The 15,882-nt window shown below is 60.9% G+C and overlaps 1 protein-coding gene across 5 annotated transcripts in view; it reads right to left on the bottom strand.

Moving 5' to 3' along the window:
• RARA (retinoic acid receptor alpha) overlaps positions 1–15,882 on the bottom strand; it is a 34,900-nt gene that overhangs the window by 1,818 nt on the left and 17,200 nt on the right. For 2 of the 5 annotated variants that reach the window (XM_057716969.1, XM_057716966.1), the window contains exons 2-7: positions 6,727–6,875; positions 5,306–5,447; positions 3,139–3,299; positions 2,735–2,911; positions 1,268–1,472; positions 308–466 (exon numbers count right to left, since the gene is read on the bottom strand). In XM_057716969.1, the coding sequence (XP_057572952.1) occupies positions 308–466; positions 1,268–1,472; positions 2,735–2,911; positions 3,139–3,299; positions 5,306–5,417 (814 nt within the window). In that variant the 5' untranslated portion in view covers positions 5,418–5,447; positions 6,727–6,875. Of the gene's footprint in view, positions 1–307; positions 467–1,267; positions 1,473–2,734; positions 2,912–3,138; positions 3,300–5,305; positions 5,448–6,726; positions 6,876–8,193; positions 8,363–12,144; positions 12,574–12,603; positions 12,876–15,882 lie in introns of those variants that run through there. The other 3 variants (XM_057716968.1, XM_057716967.1, XM_057716970.1) reach the window with 3 other exon arrangements.

Below are 15,882 nucleotides of genomic sequence, written 5' to 3'. Positions count from 1 at the left end.
GGTGGGAAACTGAGGCCCAGAGCTACTGTGGGACCTGCTCAAGGGCACACACCCACACGGTCTGGTTCCAGAGGCATGCCCTTAACCACCAGGCAGAGATGGCGCTGCCACCTTGGGGCTCACGGGCAGGAGTCAGCTAGGCACGGTGGGGTCCAGGCAGTGGGGCGTCACATGGGCACAAACACGTGGGCTGTTGGCTCAGGTGCGGGAGGCCTGACCCTGGACGTGGACGGTGGGTCCTGCGCCAGGTGCTGGGGCCTAGCCCCAGCAGACATAGGGGGCATCCCTCCAGATGCGGGAGCCCTACCTTTAGCACTGATGCTTCGCAGGTCCGTGATCTTCATCAGCATCTTGGGGAACATGTGTGGGCGGCTGGGCCTCCGTTTCCGCACGTAGACCTTCAGTGCCTCAAGCAGTGGCTCCTGCAGCATGTCCACCCTGTCTGGCTGCTCCAGGTCCTGCCGGTCTGAGGAAGCAGAGATGTCAGCTGAGTAGCTGCCCTGGCCCAGCGAGGAACACAGCTGCACTTCCAGCCTTGACCACCAAGGGGCGCACCTGCCCAGACCACAGGCTGAGCTCCTCTGCTCTGGGCCCTCCCCACACATAAAGGCCCTAAGAGGCTCTCAAATGCGAGCAAAGAGGGGCTGGGGACAGGGGTGTCCCAAAGCTCGCCCTGAGAGCCCAGTTCATGGGAGTGGGATCCGTGAGCACAGACAGTGCCATCTTAAGAGGAGGCAGGGCTCCCTCTCCCACCCGTTATTCTGGACACCAGCCTGATACGGCAGAACTCGTAACAATAAAATAATAACAGCAGTCAACATTTACTGGGTCTTACCCTGGGCACACCGTGCCTTGTTTATTACCTCCTAATTCTCCCATCAATTTTATGAGGTGGAGACCATGACTGCCCCCATTTTACAGATATGCAGGCTCAGAGAAGTTCAGCCACCTGCTAAAGGTCACAGGTTGGCCAGGATTTGAACCTGGGTGGGCCGACCTTCAAGTCCTCGCTCCTAAGCCCCCTAGAAGGAGCACTGCGTCGGAAACAGGGAACCAGAGTTCAGGTCTCCATCACTGCTCCCTTGCTGTGTGGCCACAGACCAGACCCTGCTCTTCTGGGACTCGGTGTCCCCCGGTAGCTGGGCCCTGACAAGGGTCTGACAGGTCCCTTTCTGATCTGATGATTCCCGAGCTTCTCGCCGGGAGAGGCTCTGGGGGCCGCACCCCCACCCCGAGCCCAGCCCCCAGACCTAGGTCCCCTGCCCACCTCCACAGATGAGGCAGATGGCACTGAGCAGCCCTGTCTCAGCATCATCCATCTCCAGGGGCAGCAGCTGGTTGGCGAAAGCGAAGACCAGGTCCGTGAGAGGGCCGAAGCCGGCGTTGTGCATCTGGGTCCGGTTCAGGGTCAGCCCGTCCGAGAAGGTCATGGTGTCCTGCTCGGGCGTGTACCGCGTGCAGATCCGCAGGATCTGGGTGCAAAGGGATCTCAAGTTCAGGAACTCACATCGCCCAGAACTTCCAGCAGCAGCATCCCCCCAGGGCCACCTGGCAGGCAGGCAGACCAGTGCTATCCCATAGAACCTTCTACAATGCTGGACACGTTCTCCGTCTGCACCATGCAATACAGTAGCCACTGGCCACGACGTGGCTGCCGGGCACTTGAAATGTGGTGAGTGCAACTGAGAAACTGAACTGGATTTAATTTTAATTAATTTAAATGTAAATAGCCATATATGGCCAGTGGCAACCGTATTAAGACAGCTGATCTAGGTCATCCTGTCTCCATGCAGAGAACTGAGGGAAACTAGAATTTCCAGAAAGGCAGAGACCATAGTGGATTTATGTCTACAGTTCCCAGGACGGGGTACACAAGAGCTCAATAAATGTATACTGTCTTCCACTCTCTCAAACCCTGATCCTGCCTCTTGCATCCTACCTCCCACCCCACCCCTACTAGGAAGAGCAGACGTGTCGTATCCCAGGTTCCCCACGGCGGAGGTGGTCGAGAGGTAACAGGTGGGCTGAGCCCATCACGGAAGACAGGAAGGCGAGTCCTCCTTTCAGCCTTGGATTTGACAATCCTGTCCACCCCCATCCTGCCTCCAGTCCAGCCCACCCTCTGACCCTACCAAATGCCCTGCAGTCCCCTGAATCCAGCTGGTCCCACGCCAGCAGGCCGTTCACGTGCCCCTTCCACAAACCCCTAGCTGCTACCTCCTCTGGGGCATCTTCCCTAGGGCCCAGCAGTGTGGCTCTCTGTCCTGCAGAGAGGAAACAGCCCTCCCCCATCTCCAGCCAGCACTTATCATAGTTTTGCAACCTCTGTTTACATATCTGTTGCCTCCACCAATAGAAGATTTCAGCGCGGGGACAGTGATGTGTTCACCTCTGTTCCTGACACCCAGTTCAAGGCCTGGCCGCAAAGGGTCCCAGGTAAATCTTTATTAGACCGAATAGATGGGAAAATGGGTGGTTGAATGGAAGGTTCAATGGAAAGCTGGGCTGAGGGTGGATGGTGTATAGGTGAACGGGTGACCCAGTGCACATCTGGGTGCTGAGTGGCTAATGGACAGGTGGACACATGGGGGAGAGGAAGCGTGGCTATTCGGATGGGTGGGCATTTGGACAGGTCGATTCCAGATGGACATTTAGGAAGGTGGTTATTTGAGTGGCAGGACATCCTCCAAGGACACAGGGGTAGTGCCCAGGTGGGCAGGGTGCAGACCCTCACCAGGATGTCCAGGCAGGCAGCCTTGAGGAGGGTGATCTGGTCGGCAATGGTGAGGGTGGTGAAGCCTGGCAGCTGCTTGGCGAACTCCACAGTCTTAATGATGCACTTGGTGGAGAGTTCACTGAACTTGTCCCAGAGGTCAATGTCCAGAGAGACACGTTGTTCTGAGCTGTTGTTCTGGGAGGACGAGGGAGAGTGAGGGCCTTCCCCTCGTGGCCCCCTTCTCGCTGCGCTCCACCAGCCCCCCGCAGGCCTGCCGTCTACCCGCCATCACTTCCTGAGAGCTCCCAGACGGGAGCCGGTGGAGAGGAGGGGGAGGAGCGGGAGGGGAGGACGCGGCGGCCCAGGCAGTGGTGTGGAGGGGCAGGCCTGGCAGAAGGAGGGGTGCCCCCCGGGGGCCGTACCGTAGTGTATTTGCCCAGCTGGCAGAGGGCGGGGAAGGTCTCCTGATGCGCTTTGCGCACCTTCTCGATGAGCTCCCCCACCTCCGGCGTCAGCGTGTAGCTCTCGGAGCACTCGGGCTTGGGCGCCTCCTTCTTCTTCTTGTTTCGGTCGTTCCTCACGGCTGTGGAGGGCCCAGGCCTCGCGGTTAGAGGGCAGGTGCGGGCGGCGGCCGTCCATCCCCAGCCAGAGCTCCTCCCACCAGACCCAGAGCGGCTGGTGGCAAAGGCGGCCACCCGGCGGGGGCGCGCACATGAATGTGCACACACGCGAGCGAGCGCACGGGCAGGCGAGCGCACAGGCAGGCGCGACGTCAACACACGGTACCCCCCCCACCCGCCATGCCCACCCGGCCCACACGCCGAGGCCTGCCCCAGGGCCCGGGGACCACAGCACGCACGCCCGCTCTCCCACGCATCTCCTCCTGCTCACAACTCCAGGTGCGCGCGCGCGCGTGCGCACGGGGGTCCAGGGCAGAAGGCACGTGTGCAGAGTGTCCCATGTCTGTGCTCGGCCTCCCTGCCCCCCACTCCCTCTGCCTCCAGGAAGGACCGGCTCCTGCCTCCACCGGCCCCCAGCCCTGCCAGGAGCCGCCGTCTCCCTGGGGTCCCTGGGACGGGTTCGGAGCTGCTCTTTGGGCGGGCAGGAGAGGAGCAGGGCTCCCCAGCCTGAGAGCGGGGGCCCGGGGTTGGGGGGGAATCTCGCGGCCCATTAGCCGGGGGAGCTGACAAATCACCGGGGGCGCTGAGCCGCACACACCACTCGGCTTTAAAGAAGCGATGGGGTCGTTACCAGCCGATTACCCCAGACACACAATCACTCACAGGGCCAGTGGTGGCGGCTGCTGACGCTGGAGGAAGAGAGGGTGGGGGTGGGGGGCCCTGGGAGGGGGCAGCGGCGGGGTAGGGGGGAGCTGGCATAATTTGGAGATCACTCATGTCGATTCTGCAAATTCAATAAAGTGCAAGGGAGAGAAGGGAGAGGGAGAGGGAGAGTGGGGGGATAATTTGGGAAGAGAAAATTGCAGCTGTGACAAGACGTTTATCATTCGGAAGCTTTAATTCTATTGAAATGGCAGCTGCTCAGCTCCGGGGCACAGAGCAGCCAGAGAGGAGAAGAAGGGAGGGAAGGGGGGAGTTGGTGGTGGGAGGGAGAGAGGGTCCCCACCCTGGTCCTTCTGCGATGAAAAGCTCTAGGAGCGGAAGGTGGCAGAAGTAGAGGGAGGAGGAGGTGCTGGGCGCTGCAGGGAAGGATCCCAGGCTTGCGGGTCTCAACCTGTCACCGGCTCTGCATCATGCAGCAGCCGCTTCCTGGGCTCTGGACAACACAGACCCTTCCTCCTGAGGCAGGAGGTGGCCAGGTGCTGCAGGGTCCCTCTGCTCCTGTCTGGGGCTCCTTGTGTCCCCCTCACATCCCCTCCCCACTTCCTTCTTCCACTGCCCTGCCCACAAAGGGCTAGAGGGTCCTGCAGCCCCCTCCCCCACCAGATCCCCCAAGGCCCAGGCTCCATGGCAACGGCCACGCAGACAAGGAGGCGTCTGTCAGCGTCATTTATCTCTGACATCATCAATCACCGGTTACCACAGCAACATCCATGATTCAACACAAGAGGGTCTCCCTGTCCAGCCCTCCCTCTCCCGCCATCGGGCCTCAGCTGAGCCCAAACTGGAAACCCCCGTTACTCTGGGATCGGAGAAGTCCCAATTCTCTCTTCCAACTCTGGGTCCCAGGCTCCACCAGACAAAGGCTCTTAGATCCCTATGCCTGCAGTACCCCACACCCACAAATACCCAGCAGCACCCTTGTCCTAAGATGCACAATCTGGAGGGACTCAGGGATGCCTCTGAACCCCGCCCAACAGCCAACCAGGGCCTGGAAGCAAGCTGCGTGAGCAAGCACACACAGCCCACCTCACGCGAACAGGAAGGGCTGTCTGCGCATGAACACACAACTAGTGAGACAGACAGACAGGTCCCTGCAGACTGTCCTCAACCGCAAGCCCGTACACCACTTTGCAGCATGCCCGTTGACATGCACACACACACACACACGCCCCTGCTCCCCAGGCTTTATGGGCCAGGCTCTCCCGCCCTGCCCAATGCATGGCCCAGCCCTGCCCGTGGCACTCACACTCCTTGGACATGCCCACTTCAAAGCACTTCTGCAGCCGGCAGTACTGGCAGCGGTTCCGGGTCACCTTGTTGATGATGCAGTTCTTGTCCCGGTGACACGTGTACACCATGTTCTTCTGGATGCTGCGGCGGAAGAAGCCCTGGGTATGGAGGGCAGGGAGTCAGGTCAGCCACACCCCCAGTGGGAGCAGCGCTGGCCTGTGGCCTCAGCCCGGGGGCAGAGGGGCAGGCGGTGGCTGCCCCCAAGCCTTTGGCCATCACCTACCTGAGCAGGCCAGATAAGGGAGAAGGGTCCACCTACAAGGATACTCCAAGAAGAATCCCAGTACCTGCTGCCTCAACACTGCAGGCGGGCAGGGGGCGTCCCCCAACCCACACGCATAGACCCAGCTTCTTCCCTCCTGGGGAAAAGGACCTGAGGCTGCTGGTGAGTCAAGAAAAGGGGCAGATGGGGCTAGATGGGAAAGAGGCAGAGCTCTGGAACCCACAGCCCTGGGAGAGAAGGCAAGCAGGAGGGACCACAGAGACACACACAGCCTGGCCAGACAGGTAGAGACACATGTGCTCAGGAGCAAGGCAGCAAAATACACGTTCACAAACCAGGCAGATGCACACAGACTGACCACAGGCCAGGGGCTGCCCACACGGGCTAACAGACAGACTGACAGACAGACTAGGGCCGACCAAGAACCACCAGACAGGACAGGAAGATACAGAGAGTCCAAGGCCCCTGATCTCTGCCCCACACCTGGAGATGGCCACGCCACCCTGAGGGGCAGCCCGGGGCCCCAAGCCCCAAAGCTGTGCAGCTTCTGAGCCCCAATCTCTGGGGGAGAAATGGGTACAGAGGCTCAAGCCGTGGGGAGAGGAGGAGGAGAGGCCATGCCCACAGCTGCTGGGAAGGTGGCAGCTACATCTGCACCCTGGAGCCTAACATGGGCACGTGGAAATCCAGCCAGACGCTGGGAAGGCCACAGCCTGGGCACTTGAAGGAGAGGCCAAGGCAAGGTGCCTGCTCCTAACGGCCTCCTGCCAGGCTGCCATGGAGAGGTTCAGGCAGGGCCACCGGGGGCAGGCCTCCTGGGTCCCCAGCCAAGAGCCAGTCAGCAGCCAGCTCACCATGGCAACCCAGGCAGCGGTAGCAGAGCGGATATTCGCCCTGCCAGCTGGAGGGTGGAGATGATGGGGAAAAGAGCTGAGGTAGGAGGGGGACCTCTGGTTTGGGGGACCCCTGCTCATCTATGGGGAAGGAGGTTCTGTCGAAGGCGTCCTCTCCTCCCAGGCTGCTGCCACCTTCCGCACAGAAGCAGCAGCTTCAGGAACACCCCCCCACCACCACCACAGGCACAGTTCCGGAACTTTGGGAACATCCCATTTATCTCATCAGGACTGTCCTTCCCAATGACCCCATCAACTCACCTTGCAGCCCTCACAGGCGCTGACCCCATAGTGGTAGCCTGAGGATTTGTCCTGACAGACAAAGCAAGGCTTGTAGATGCGGGGGAGGGGAGGCGGCGAGGGGGGGCTGGGCACTATCTCTTCGGAGCTGCTGCTTTGGGTCTCGATGGCTGGAGAGACAAGAAGAGAAGGATGGTTACAGACCCAGGTCACCATCCTTAATATGGTGCCCACCCTGCCTCCTGATCTCTCCCAGGAGCCTCTCCCAGCCTCCCCGCTGCTGCCAGGGGTCAAACGCTGGGGCAGGGACACAGTCTCAGGAAACCTGGGACTTCCCAGCCAGCCTAGGGAAATAAGGCTGCCAATGAAGCCTCCAGCACCCCATCAGTCCTGCCTACTTCCCCAGGACCCCACCTCCAAAACCAGAAAGATCAGATAATAAATCATCAGATCTTTATGTGGACGTGGCTATACTTGGTAGATGGGCATAGGGGTCGGCCTGGTTCCACAGCCCTGGAATCTGGGCAGCCCGGCCCCATCTCCCCCAAGTTAGGAAGGAGTTAAGGCCTGATGAGGAGGGAGGGAAGAGGACACAAGCTGGGGACAGAGGAAACTGGGGTCAACAGGATATTCAAAGCCGGCCACTCCCCCACCCCCTCTGCTTCCGCTCCCCCCCTCCACCCCCTCTGCCAGCAGCCACAGCCCCTCCTCCACCCAAACAATCCCCTGGCCAGGGACCCAAGGCAGGGTGTGCAGAGTCACAACTGTTGGGGCACAGCAGGCAGGAACTCCCTGAGATAAGCAGAGGGACCCCCTGGAGACAAGGAGAAGAGTCCCTATGGGCCCCGGAAGCCCATGGCTCTGGGTGCCCCCCGTCTGGGGGGAAAAGCATGACAAAGGGGGTCTGTTCCCATCAATGCTCTGTCTGTCTGGCCTCGACACTATGTCCGGGTTACTATCCCCCTCCCCTCCTGTTATTCAGCTCTAAGAGGGCAGCCAGGAGGGTGACCCAGCCAGCAGGGGCAGCCCCCACTAGCCAAATCCTTTCCAGTGCCTGGCCCCATGCCCATCACCCCAAGCAGAACAGGGCTGGGCTGAGTGGGGGCTGTCTGGGCCCAAAGTTGGGGCAGCTGGGGGTGCGCTGCACTGGACGAGAACTATGACCCCCGTCAACCCCAGATTCCCAAGGGGCCACCGGCATCCTCCTGCGGCCTTTGCCAAGTCCACTTGTCCATGGCCGAGGAGGGGCAAGGATGCCTCCCTGAGCAGAGCGATCCCTGCCTCCTCCCACACCCCAGAATCCTACCTAGTCTCACCCCAAACTCCAGCACACAAGGTTCTGGAATTCAAAGGGGCCCAGAGTTTCTGCCCAAGCACCTCATGCCTCATGTGGCCCCAAAGTCCAGGCACAGAGAAAAGAAGCACCTGGATGGGAGCGGGGAGGGGTGGGGAGCTGGCTAGCCACATGCTACTACCCTCCCCCTTTACCTGCAGACACAACCAGGGCTGCCAGGCGGTGGATGACAGGGAACCTGGCCAGGAACCTTGGCAGGGCTCTCCTGGCTCTTAGTTGGGCCTGGGCACCGCTTCCCTGCTCAGCCTGGCTGGCCAGCACTGCTGTGGCCCCACGTTCCTGTCCCTGCCGCAGGGGATCAGTGGAGGGCCGCACCACACCCCCACTGGCCCAGACTCTCCACTGACCTCCCCCACCCTCTGCCCCTCACCCCAAATCCAACCGGCCTGGCCTGGTTCTCCCCCACCTCACTCTCCCAGAGGCCAGACAAGCACATCAGACAGGCGATAGGCCTGAGAACAGCTGCTGGGGGGTGGGGGATGGGGGCGAGGTTGGGGGGCATGGGTGAGGCCAGGAGGCAGAGGGGTGAGCGACAAAAGAGCCCTTTGTTGTGCTAACTTTTTCCAAGACGTAAAGGGAGTAACAATAGACAATCCAGACTGGTGGGAGGGGGGTGTCAAGGACAAGGGGGTGTGGGGGGAACCATGGCCTAGAATCCCAGTCAGCGTTCCAACCAGAGAGTACCCAGGCTCTGACCTCCCCCTCCTTCGCCTCCCCATCCAGTCCTTGCCCTGGCCCCACCTCCCTCAAGCCCCGACCTCTAAAATGGACCAGAGGGGAGGGGGAGAAAGGACAGAGGGGGCTTTGGGGTACGCAGAGGGCAGAGAGAGGAGGGAGCGTGGGGAGGCACAGGGGATATCTGGATGAGGGACAGACAGCTCTAAGGCCAGGGACTGACTGGAGGGGCAAAGGCCTGCAGAAATTTGGAGCTAAGGCAAAGTCCAGAGGCTGTTTATGAAACTGGAAGGATGTGCCTTTTAAATTGTGCCTTTTGGCAGGATGGGGGAGATGACCGAAGGTGGGGGTACAAAGCCATGGTTCAGTGAAGCCTCCTTGCAGCCCACCCCACAGCAGCTGGCTGCCCCTGAGACTGTAACACTGGTCTGCACCCCCACCCCCAGCACATCCCACCTGTCTCCCAGGTAACAGCTCTGAGGTTTCCCACTGTGCCCTTTGATCCCAGAGCCCCCGCCCAGTCCCCACCTCCCGGGCCTCCAGCCAGCAGCCTAGGGGAGCAGGGGGCACTCTGGGACCCTCCCAGCCTCTGCAAGAGCTACTCTGCAGCCTTAACTCTGCACACCTAGCTGGGGAAGGACTGCCACGGCCTGGCCCCTTCTCGCTCACCTTCCTCCCCAGAGGCCCCAGCCCGCAAATCTCTCCTCTTCCTGTAGAAGGACGAGGCGGGAGAAGCACCACACCTTCTCGGCTCAAAGTTCCAGCGCCCAGCGGAGGGCTGGCGCCGGCCCAGGGAGCCAGGCGTCCCCTCCCGCCCGCGCTGCCAGGCTGCCCCTCCCCCGCCCCCGCTCGGCTCCGGGCGGGCAGAGCGCTCTGGAGTCCCCGCGCCCCAGAGCTGCTCGCAGGCGCGCACAAGGGGCCGGTTTCCTGGAGGAGATCAGCAGGAAATCAGCCGGGCCCCCAGCCAGCGGCTCCCCTCCCAATCCAGCTGGCGCCCGCTGCTCCGCAGCCCCGGGAGGGCCGGGGAGGGGGCGCAGGGCGCTGGGTCCCGCCCTTCCTCCACCCCGGAGGAGGGTGGGGGTGGCCCTGGGTGTAGCGCGGCGGCGGCGGCAGCGGCGGCGGCGGAAGAAGGCCCCTACCCAGCGGCGGCCGATAAGCATCTCTCCCCCTCCCCCCACTACGGGCATCCACGTGCTTCACATTCTTGGACGTCTGGGAGCGGGCGGAGGCGTGAGCCGCGAGATTGGTGGGGGACAGATGGAGAGCCACATCCTGTGTACCCCTTGTCCTCTGGCGCCCCAAAACGGGGGTTCTGGGGAGGTAAGCCAAGGTCCCCGAAGCCCTGCAGGATCCGGAAGGTCTCCTCCCACAGCCCACCTGCTGTCCCTTCCCACCTTTGGTGGAGGTGGCAGAAGGGAGTGGAGAACTCCGTGTGAGGGGGCCGGAGCACTCCTGTCACCAGAGGACCTACACACACCAAGGGGTTTGGTAATGACCCCGTGGACTCTAGACACGCTCTAGTCGCCACCCCCAGCCTCCAGGTCCTTCCTGTGCCCCACAACAACCCCCACAGCCGCCTTCCCAGCCCACGCAGCCTTGGGGGCTGAGCCCACTGCCACACACAGGACACTCCAACCATGGGAACAGGGGAGCCCAGGCCTCTGGCTCCACCCTGCCCCACACATAGTGCAGGAAACAAGCCTCCACTTCCCCATCGCCTCCTGGACTCCAGGCTCACCCTCACCTGGCCCAGCCAGTTTGGGGCCAGCAAGAGCTGAGCTGCCCCCAAGGGCTGGCGCCTGAGGTCTCAGATCCCAGCTCCTCCCCAGTCCTCTGGCAAAGGCGACCAAGGCTGTGGAGGGAGTGACCGTGGCAGCCATGCCCCAATTATCCCACTTAGGAGGGGACACCTTCCTCCAGTTCAGGGACGATGGGAAGAAGGGTCTTTTTTCTTAGAGTCCAGCCATGCACACCCCTCCCTCCCTCCCACCTTCTGCAGCCTGCAGCCTCCCAGGCAATCTGCCCCAGAGGCAAAGGTCAGGGGACAGGACAATAAAGGCTGGGGGTGAGGTGGCTCTGAGAGGGGCAAAGATGGGTGTCTCTCCACTTCAGGTCTCTCTTCCTAGAGCAAAGGCGTTGGGGGTTGCCCTTCTACCTACAGCAATCTGCCAGACCCCCAGAGACCCACTCTACCCCTCCTCCCTGGCAGACAGGAGGGAGGGAGCCAGTCCGGGACGGTGGGAGAAGCCCCAGGGAAGAGTTGAGCCCAGAGCAGGGGAGAGGACGAAACCAGAGCCAAGTAACAATAACCCCCTAAGCACTGCTCTCCCCCGCCCCCCGACACTACCTCACAGCTGGGTATAAACACGCCCAGGTGTGCACTGCAGGCACTCACAGCTCCCGCCAGTGCACAGAGCCCCTCCCTTCCAGGGAAGTCTGAACCCAGACAGGGGATGGCGAGGAGAGGAGGTACTAGGACTCCAGGGTTCTCATCAGCGGCCCTCTTAGGAAGAGACAGCCCAAGGCCTGCCCCATCCCCAGGTGAAAACAGGGTAACAAAAGGACACGGCTGAGTTGGGAGGCGATGCATCCCTCATTTCCAGAGTAGCCCCAGACCCACAAAAAAATCAAACTCATCCTCTAGAGAACAAACCGTATTAGGATTACAAGGAGGCGGATTCTTCCCACCAGAGAAGCTTCTACCCTTCCTTCCTGGCACACAAGCTTGTGCCAGCCAAGTGTCTAGGGCCAGGACAACCCTTAGGTAGACAGCTGCCCTTCCCCAAAGTGTAAGGGTCGGTTATGATGGCCAGTGGGTATCTGATGGAGTCGCCCCTTCCTGCCACACCCCACTGCCAACACCGAAGACAAGGAGCGCTCCCCTGACACCCACTCTTACGACACAAGGGCAAGAGCTAGGGGCAGCAGCTGTCACCCAGGAGGGGCTCTCCCCCAGGCTTTGGCAGGGGTGGGATCTGGGGAGGAGGTCCCTCCTCCTAGAAGCAGACCAGCCCACAGATAGGACCTTTACCCCATCGCCCAGGGTGGGAGAAAGGACCACTCAGCTGTGAAGCTATTGGATTCCAAGCAAGAAGATATAAACTGGGGGCAAGGGGCTTCACTTCCCCTGCAAGAAGTGGAAGGAGAGATGAACAAACGTTTACTGAAAGGAGGAACCCCCAAAGTTCCTCACTCTGAATACAACAGAAATAGAGCCCAGGGTTACTCGGGGGAGTCCAAACGTCCAACAAGGGCACCCGACTTCCAGCAAAAGAGACAAGGCAAAGTGGAGGGGAGGGTCAAGACCCCCACCACGCCCCCAGGAACGCATCCCCTGGTAGGAGTGGAAGCCCCACAGCCCACCCTCAGCCCCCCAGCTCCCACAATAGGAGGGGGAGGCCGGTACCTACAGTGGTTTGAGCCATTCCAAAGCGGAGTCCGGAGCGGGGTGGAGTAGGGGCCGGTGGCAGGGAGCCCCTTCTCCGGGAGCAAACAGGCCCGGTTCTGGTTATAAAAATCCACCACCAGGAAGGGATTGGGGGTGGGGGTGAGCCCCCCCACGTCCACACTCTCGTACATCTTCCCCGCGACGACAAGAGGTCCGGGCGGGGAAGTCCTGCGCGCCGCCTCCCTCACTCAGCCGGCGGCGCCATCCGAGAGCTGATAGGGGCGACGGGCACGTCCCCCCGCCCCGACTGGCGACCCGGGCCGGGGGCCGCCCTCTGCCCGAAGTCCCGCGTCCAAGTCGGCCGGCCGCCCTGCGAGTCCCAGGTGAAAAGCGGGGAAGTTGTGTGTACTGGGAAGGGGGGGTGGTCCCTCGGCTGCCCCCGGGAACGCCCGGCCGAGGCCCGGGAACTCGGCGGCTTCACCTCGAGGGGGCTCCCGTCGCGAGTCTCATGGTGTCCGAGTCAGCGTCCCGCGGCTCCCCGAGTGCGCCGGCCAGGGGCGGGATCGGCGCGGGGCGGGGGGTCACGGAGCACTTCCTCCTCCCCGCCGGGGCTCCCGGGCTTCTCCGGGGCGAGGATTCCGGGCGGGGTGGGGAGCGCGCGGCTCCGCCTCCGCCTCCGCCAGGCCCGGGGCGGCAGCCGGGCGCTCGGTCTCCGGCGGAGCGCGCCGCGGCCCCTCCACCCCGGCCCGCGCGCCCCCTCCCCTGCGGCCCCACCCCCTTTCCTCCGCCCCGTCCCGTCCAGGCGCCGCCCCCGCCTTAACCCTTTCCCGGAGGGTCCGGCTGCGGCGGGCGCCGAGCCGGGAACTGAGAGGGAGAGGCGGCTCGTGGAAGGCGAGTGGGGGGAGCCCGGGCAGAGGGAGGACAGAAGAGGCGACGGAAGGGGGAAAAGGCTCAGGAGGAGGAGTGTGCGGAGTACGGACGGTGGCTGGGTACCCGGAGAGGAGGGGGCTGCGCCAGGACGGAAGAGGGGCGGGCGTCTCCTCCATCCCAGTTCCGGCTCCCAGCCTCCCCCCGTGGTTTGGTCAGTCCCGGCCCGGCGGTGCCACGGCGAGGGAGGTGGTGGGCGGGAGGAGGGGGGTGGTCCCGGTGTCCTCCCCCAACACACCCCCACCCAGCCCGGGCCTCATTTGCCTAATGCAATGCGGCTGAACTCTCTCTGAACTCGCCTGGCGGCGCCTCACCTCCGGCTGACCCACCCACCGCTGCCCGTGACTTCACCCGCTCGCCAGCCTGCCCGCGGGGCTCGCCCGCCAGCCCCTTGCCCGGCCAGGCCGCTCCCCCGGAGACGCGGAGAGTGGCGCCAGGAGGCGAAGGGCCGGGGAGCGTGCGGCCAAGCGTTAGCGCCCTGCCGGGTGTCGCGGGTGTGACATTGTGCAGCTCGGGCACCGTGTGGGAATGAGACACCCGGCTTGTGTCACTGTCTGGTGACATCATGTGTGACTCGGGCCGGCCGCCCGCCCGCCGGAACCCGACGCGCAGCTCGGGTGCTTTGGCACAAACGCGCGCAGAAAGGGCTCTCCCCCCACCCCCCCGCCCCCGCAACGCTCTGCGTGTTTCCGTCGTCGTCGAGCAAAGCCCCGCCCAGGGTGTCTCCCAGAGGCGGAACCAGCGTGGGCCCCCCACCACACTGTCCAGCCCTGGAGAGAGAAAAGGAGCGGCTGCTGCCTTCCAGCTGACCACTTCCTCCCGGAAGCCCTCAGGATGCCTGTTTCACTGGAAGAAAGGCCTAGGTTGGGTAGGTCCAGAAAGGGGGGTTGGGGGGTGATGCCCCTGCAGAAGAGGGTATCTTACTGCTCCTTCTGACCCTGCAATCGAGCTCCCTCATTCTAAAAAGGGATAGGAATTTTCGTGCTTCCCAAGGATATTCTTCTAAATGCCAGGTTCCTAACATATTTAGTCATTTAATCCTCACAGCAACTCCAAGAGATGAAGTGGTAGTATTCCTATTTTACAAATAAAGAAACTAAGGTCTCAGCAAGGTTAGGTGGGTTGTCCAAGTTCACACTACTAACAAAGAGTAGAGTGCATATTTGGACTTTCTGCCATCAAAGCCCATGTTCATACCATGCCAGGCAGATTCAAGGAAAACTATTTTCTGAACACCTCTTAGGTGGATACCCTGGGGTGCCTGCCCTTGAATACTTTACGGTGCAACAGTCATTTAGCAAATAATTACAAATATATACATTTATGTTTATTATTGCATATATATAAATAATTGCAAACTGAGAAAATTGGTATTATGACACAAGTAAGCACATAAAGTGTGCTCTGTAGGAGAATTAATGTAGGCAACCTAATTTAGGTTGGAGGGTCAAAGTAGAGACCTAAAGAAAGAGTATAAGTTTAGAAGTTAGTCAGGCAAAGAGTAGGAAGGAGTGGAGGCCCAGTAAAAGAGCCTGTGCAAAGCTCCTGGGGTTACAGAAGTTGGTGAGTTCATTCAAGGAACTAACAGAGGACTAGGGTAGGTGGAACATAAAATTCAAGAGGAAAAGGAGCACAAAACCAGGCTGGAGAGGTGGGCTGAGGCCAGACCAGGTGCGCTTGCTGGATTTTATCTCAAATGCAGGGAGAAACCACAGAAAGTTTCCAAGCAGAGGAGAAGCCTGATCTGATTTACAATGTTATAAATCAGATTTAACCATGAGAAGCTGTGGGAAGAACCGATGGTAGGAAGGCAAGGCAAGAGGGAGCAATTAGAACCGTCCAGGCAATACACAATAGTAGCACAGCCCAGGAAACTGGTAGTGGTGATAGAGGAAAGGAATCAATGGGGGGGAGGGGCAGTGTGGGAAAGGAGGTAGCAAAGAGGACTCTGGTGTGTGGTTTGTGCTAGAGCAAAGTTTCCAAGACTGCAAAGTAGAAAAGTCTCCTGGGGTGGTGGACAGATGGGTGTGGGGCTCCAAAGTGAGGTCTCAACTAAGTGAGGTCTGGGCTGCAGATGGAATGCTGGGGCCTAAGGCACCGGTACAAGCTTTGCTGTAGATGAGACTGCTGGAGAAGAGGGCCGACTGCTTCCACAGACCTTGCTATCTTTCCTCCCAAATGACGGAGATCCTGGGAACCAGTTATGTGCTAGGCCTTGTGTTTACAGCGTCAAGGTACTAAGGGATCTGGGACTGTCCCTGCCATCAAAGACCTGGTGATCGGGAAAAGATCTCCCAAACGATTACAGTTCACTGCAGGTACCAGGTGGGGAGGAGTCACTTCGTGGTAGAGAGAGGAGCATTGCAAGAGAAAAAATAAGGACCTGCAGGCATTCAAAGGAGGGAGGGAGAGTGAGCAAGGAAGGGGGAACATCTGTGAAGGTTTCTGGGAAGAGGCAGTATTCAAGATGTTCCTTGAAGGATGGGTAGGATTTCCGGAGCTGGGGAAGCAGAGAAGTCTGGGTGAGATGCCTGTTCTGGGCAACGGCAAGGTCATAGGGCAGGTCAGGGCAGAACACAGTGTCCTGGGGCAGTGGGAGAAGACGGAAAAAGGAAGGTTCTGGCCAGCCGCTGGGGGGCAGTGGGGGAGGTGGGGAAGACCTAGGGGCAGGCCTGGGACCCTATCCTCCTCTGCTGCATCCCCACCACTCCTCCAGGACTGTGTGCTTAGCAGGCCCTCAGCAGGTGTGGGCTGAACTGAACCAGCCCCACTTGTGCCAGACAGGGCCCCCTCTGGTCCCCAACCCCATCTGGAGGGGATAACAAACAGGAAA

This window comes from Hippopotamus amphibius, chromosome 17, assembly GCF_030028045.1.
Source record: "Hippopotamus amphibius kiboko isolate mHipAmp2 chromosome 17, mHipAmp2.hap2, whole genome shotgun sequence".
Taxonomy (NCBI): Eukaryota; Metazoa; Chordata; class Mammalia; order Artiodactyla; family Hippopotamidae; genus Hippopotamus; species Hippopotamus amphibius.
The sequence above is the reverse complement of the archived record's forward strand: the minus strand, read 5'-3'. Positions and strand labels throughout refer to the sequence as shown.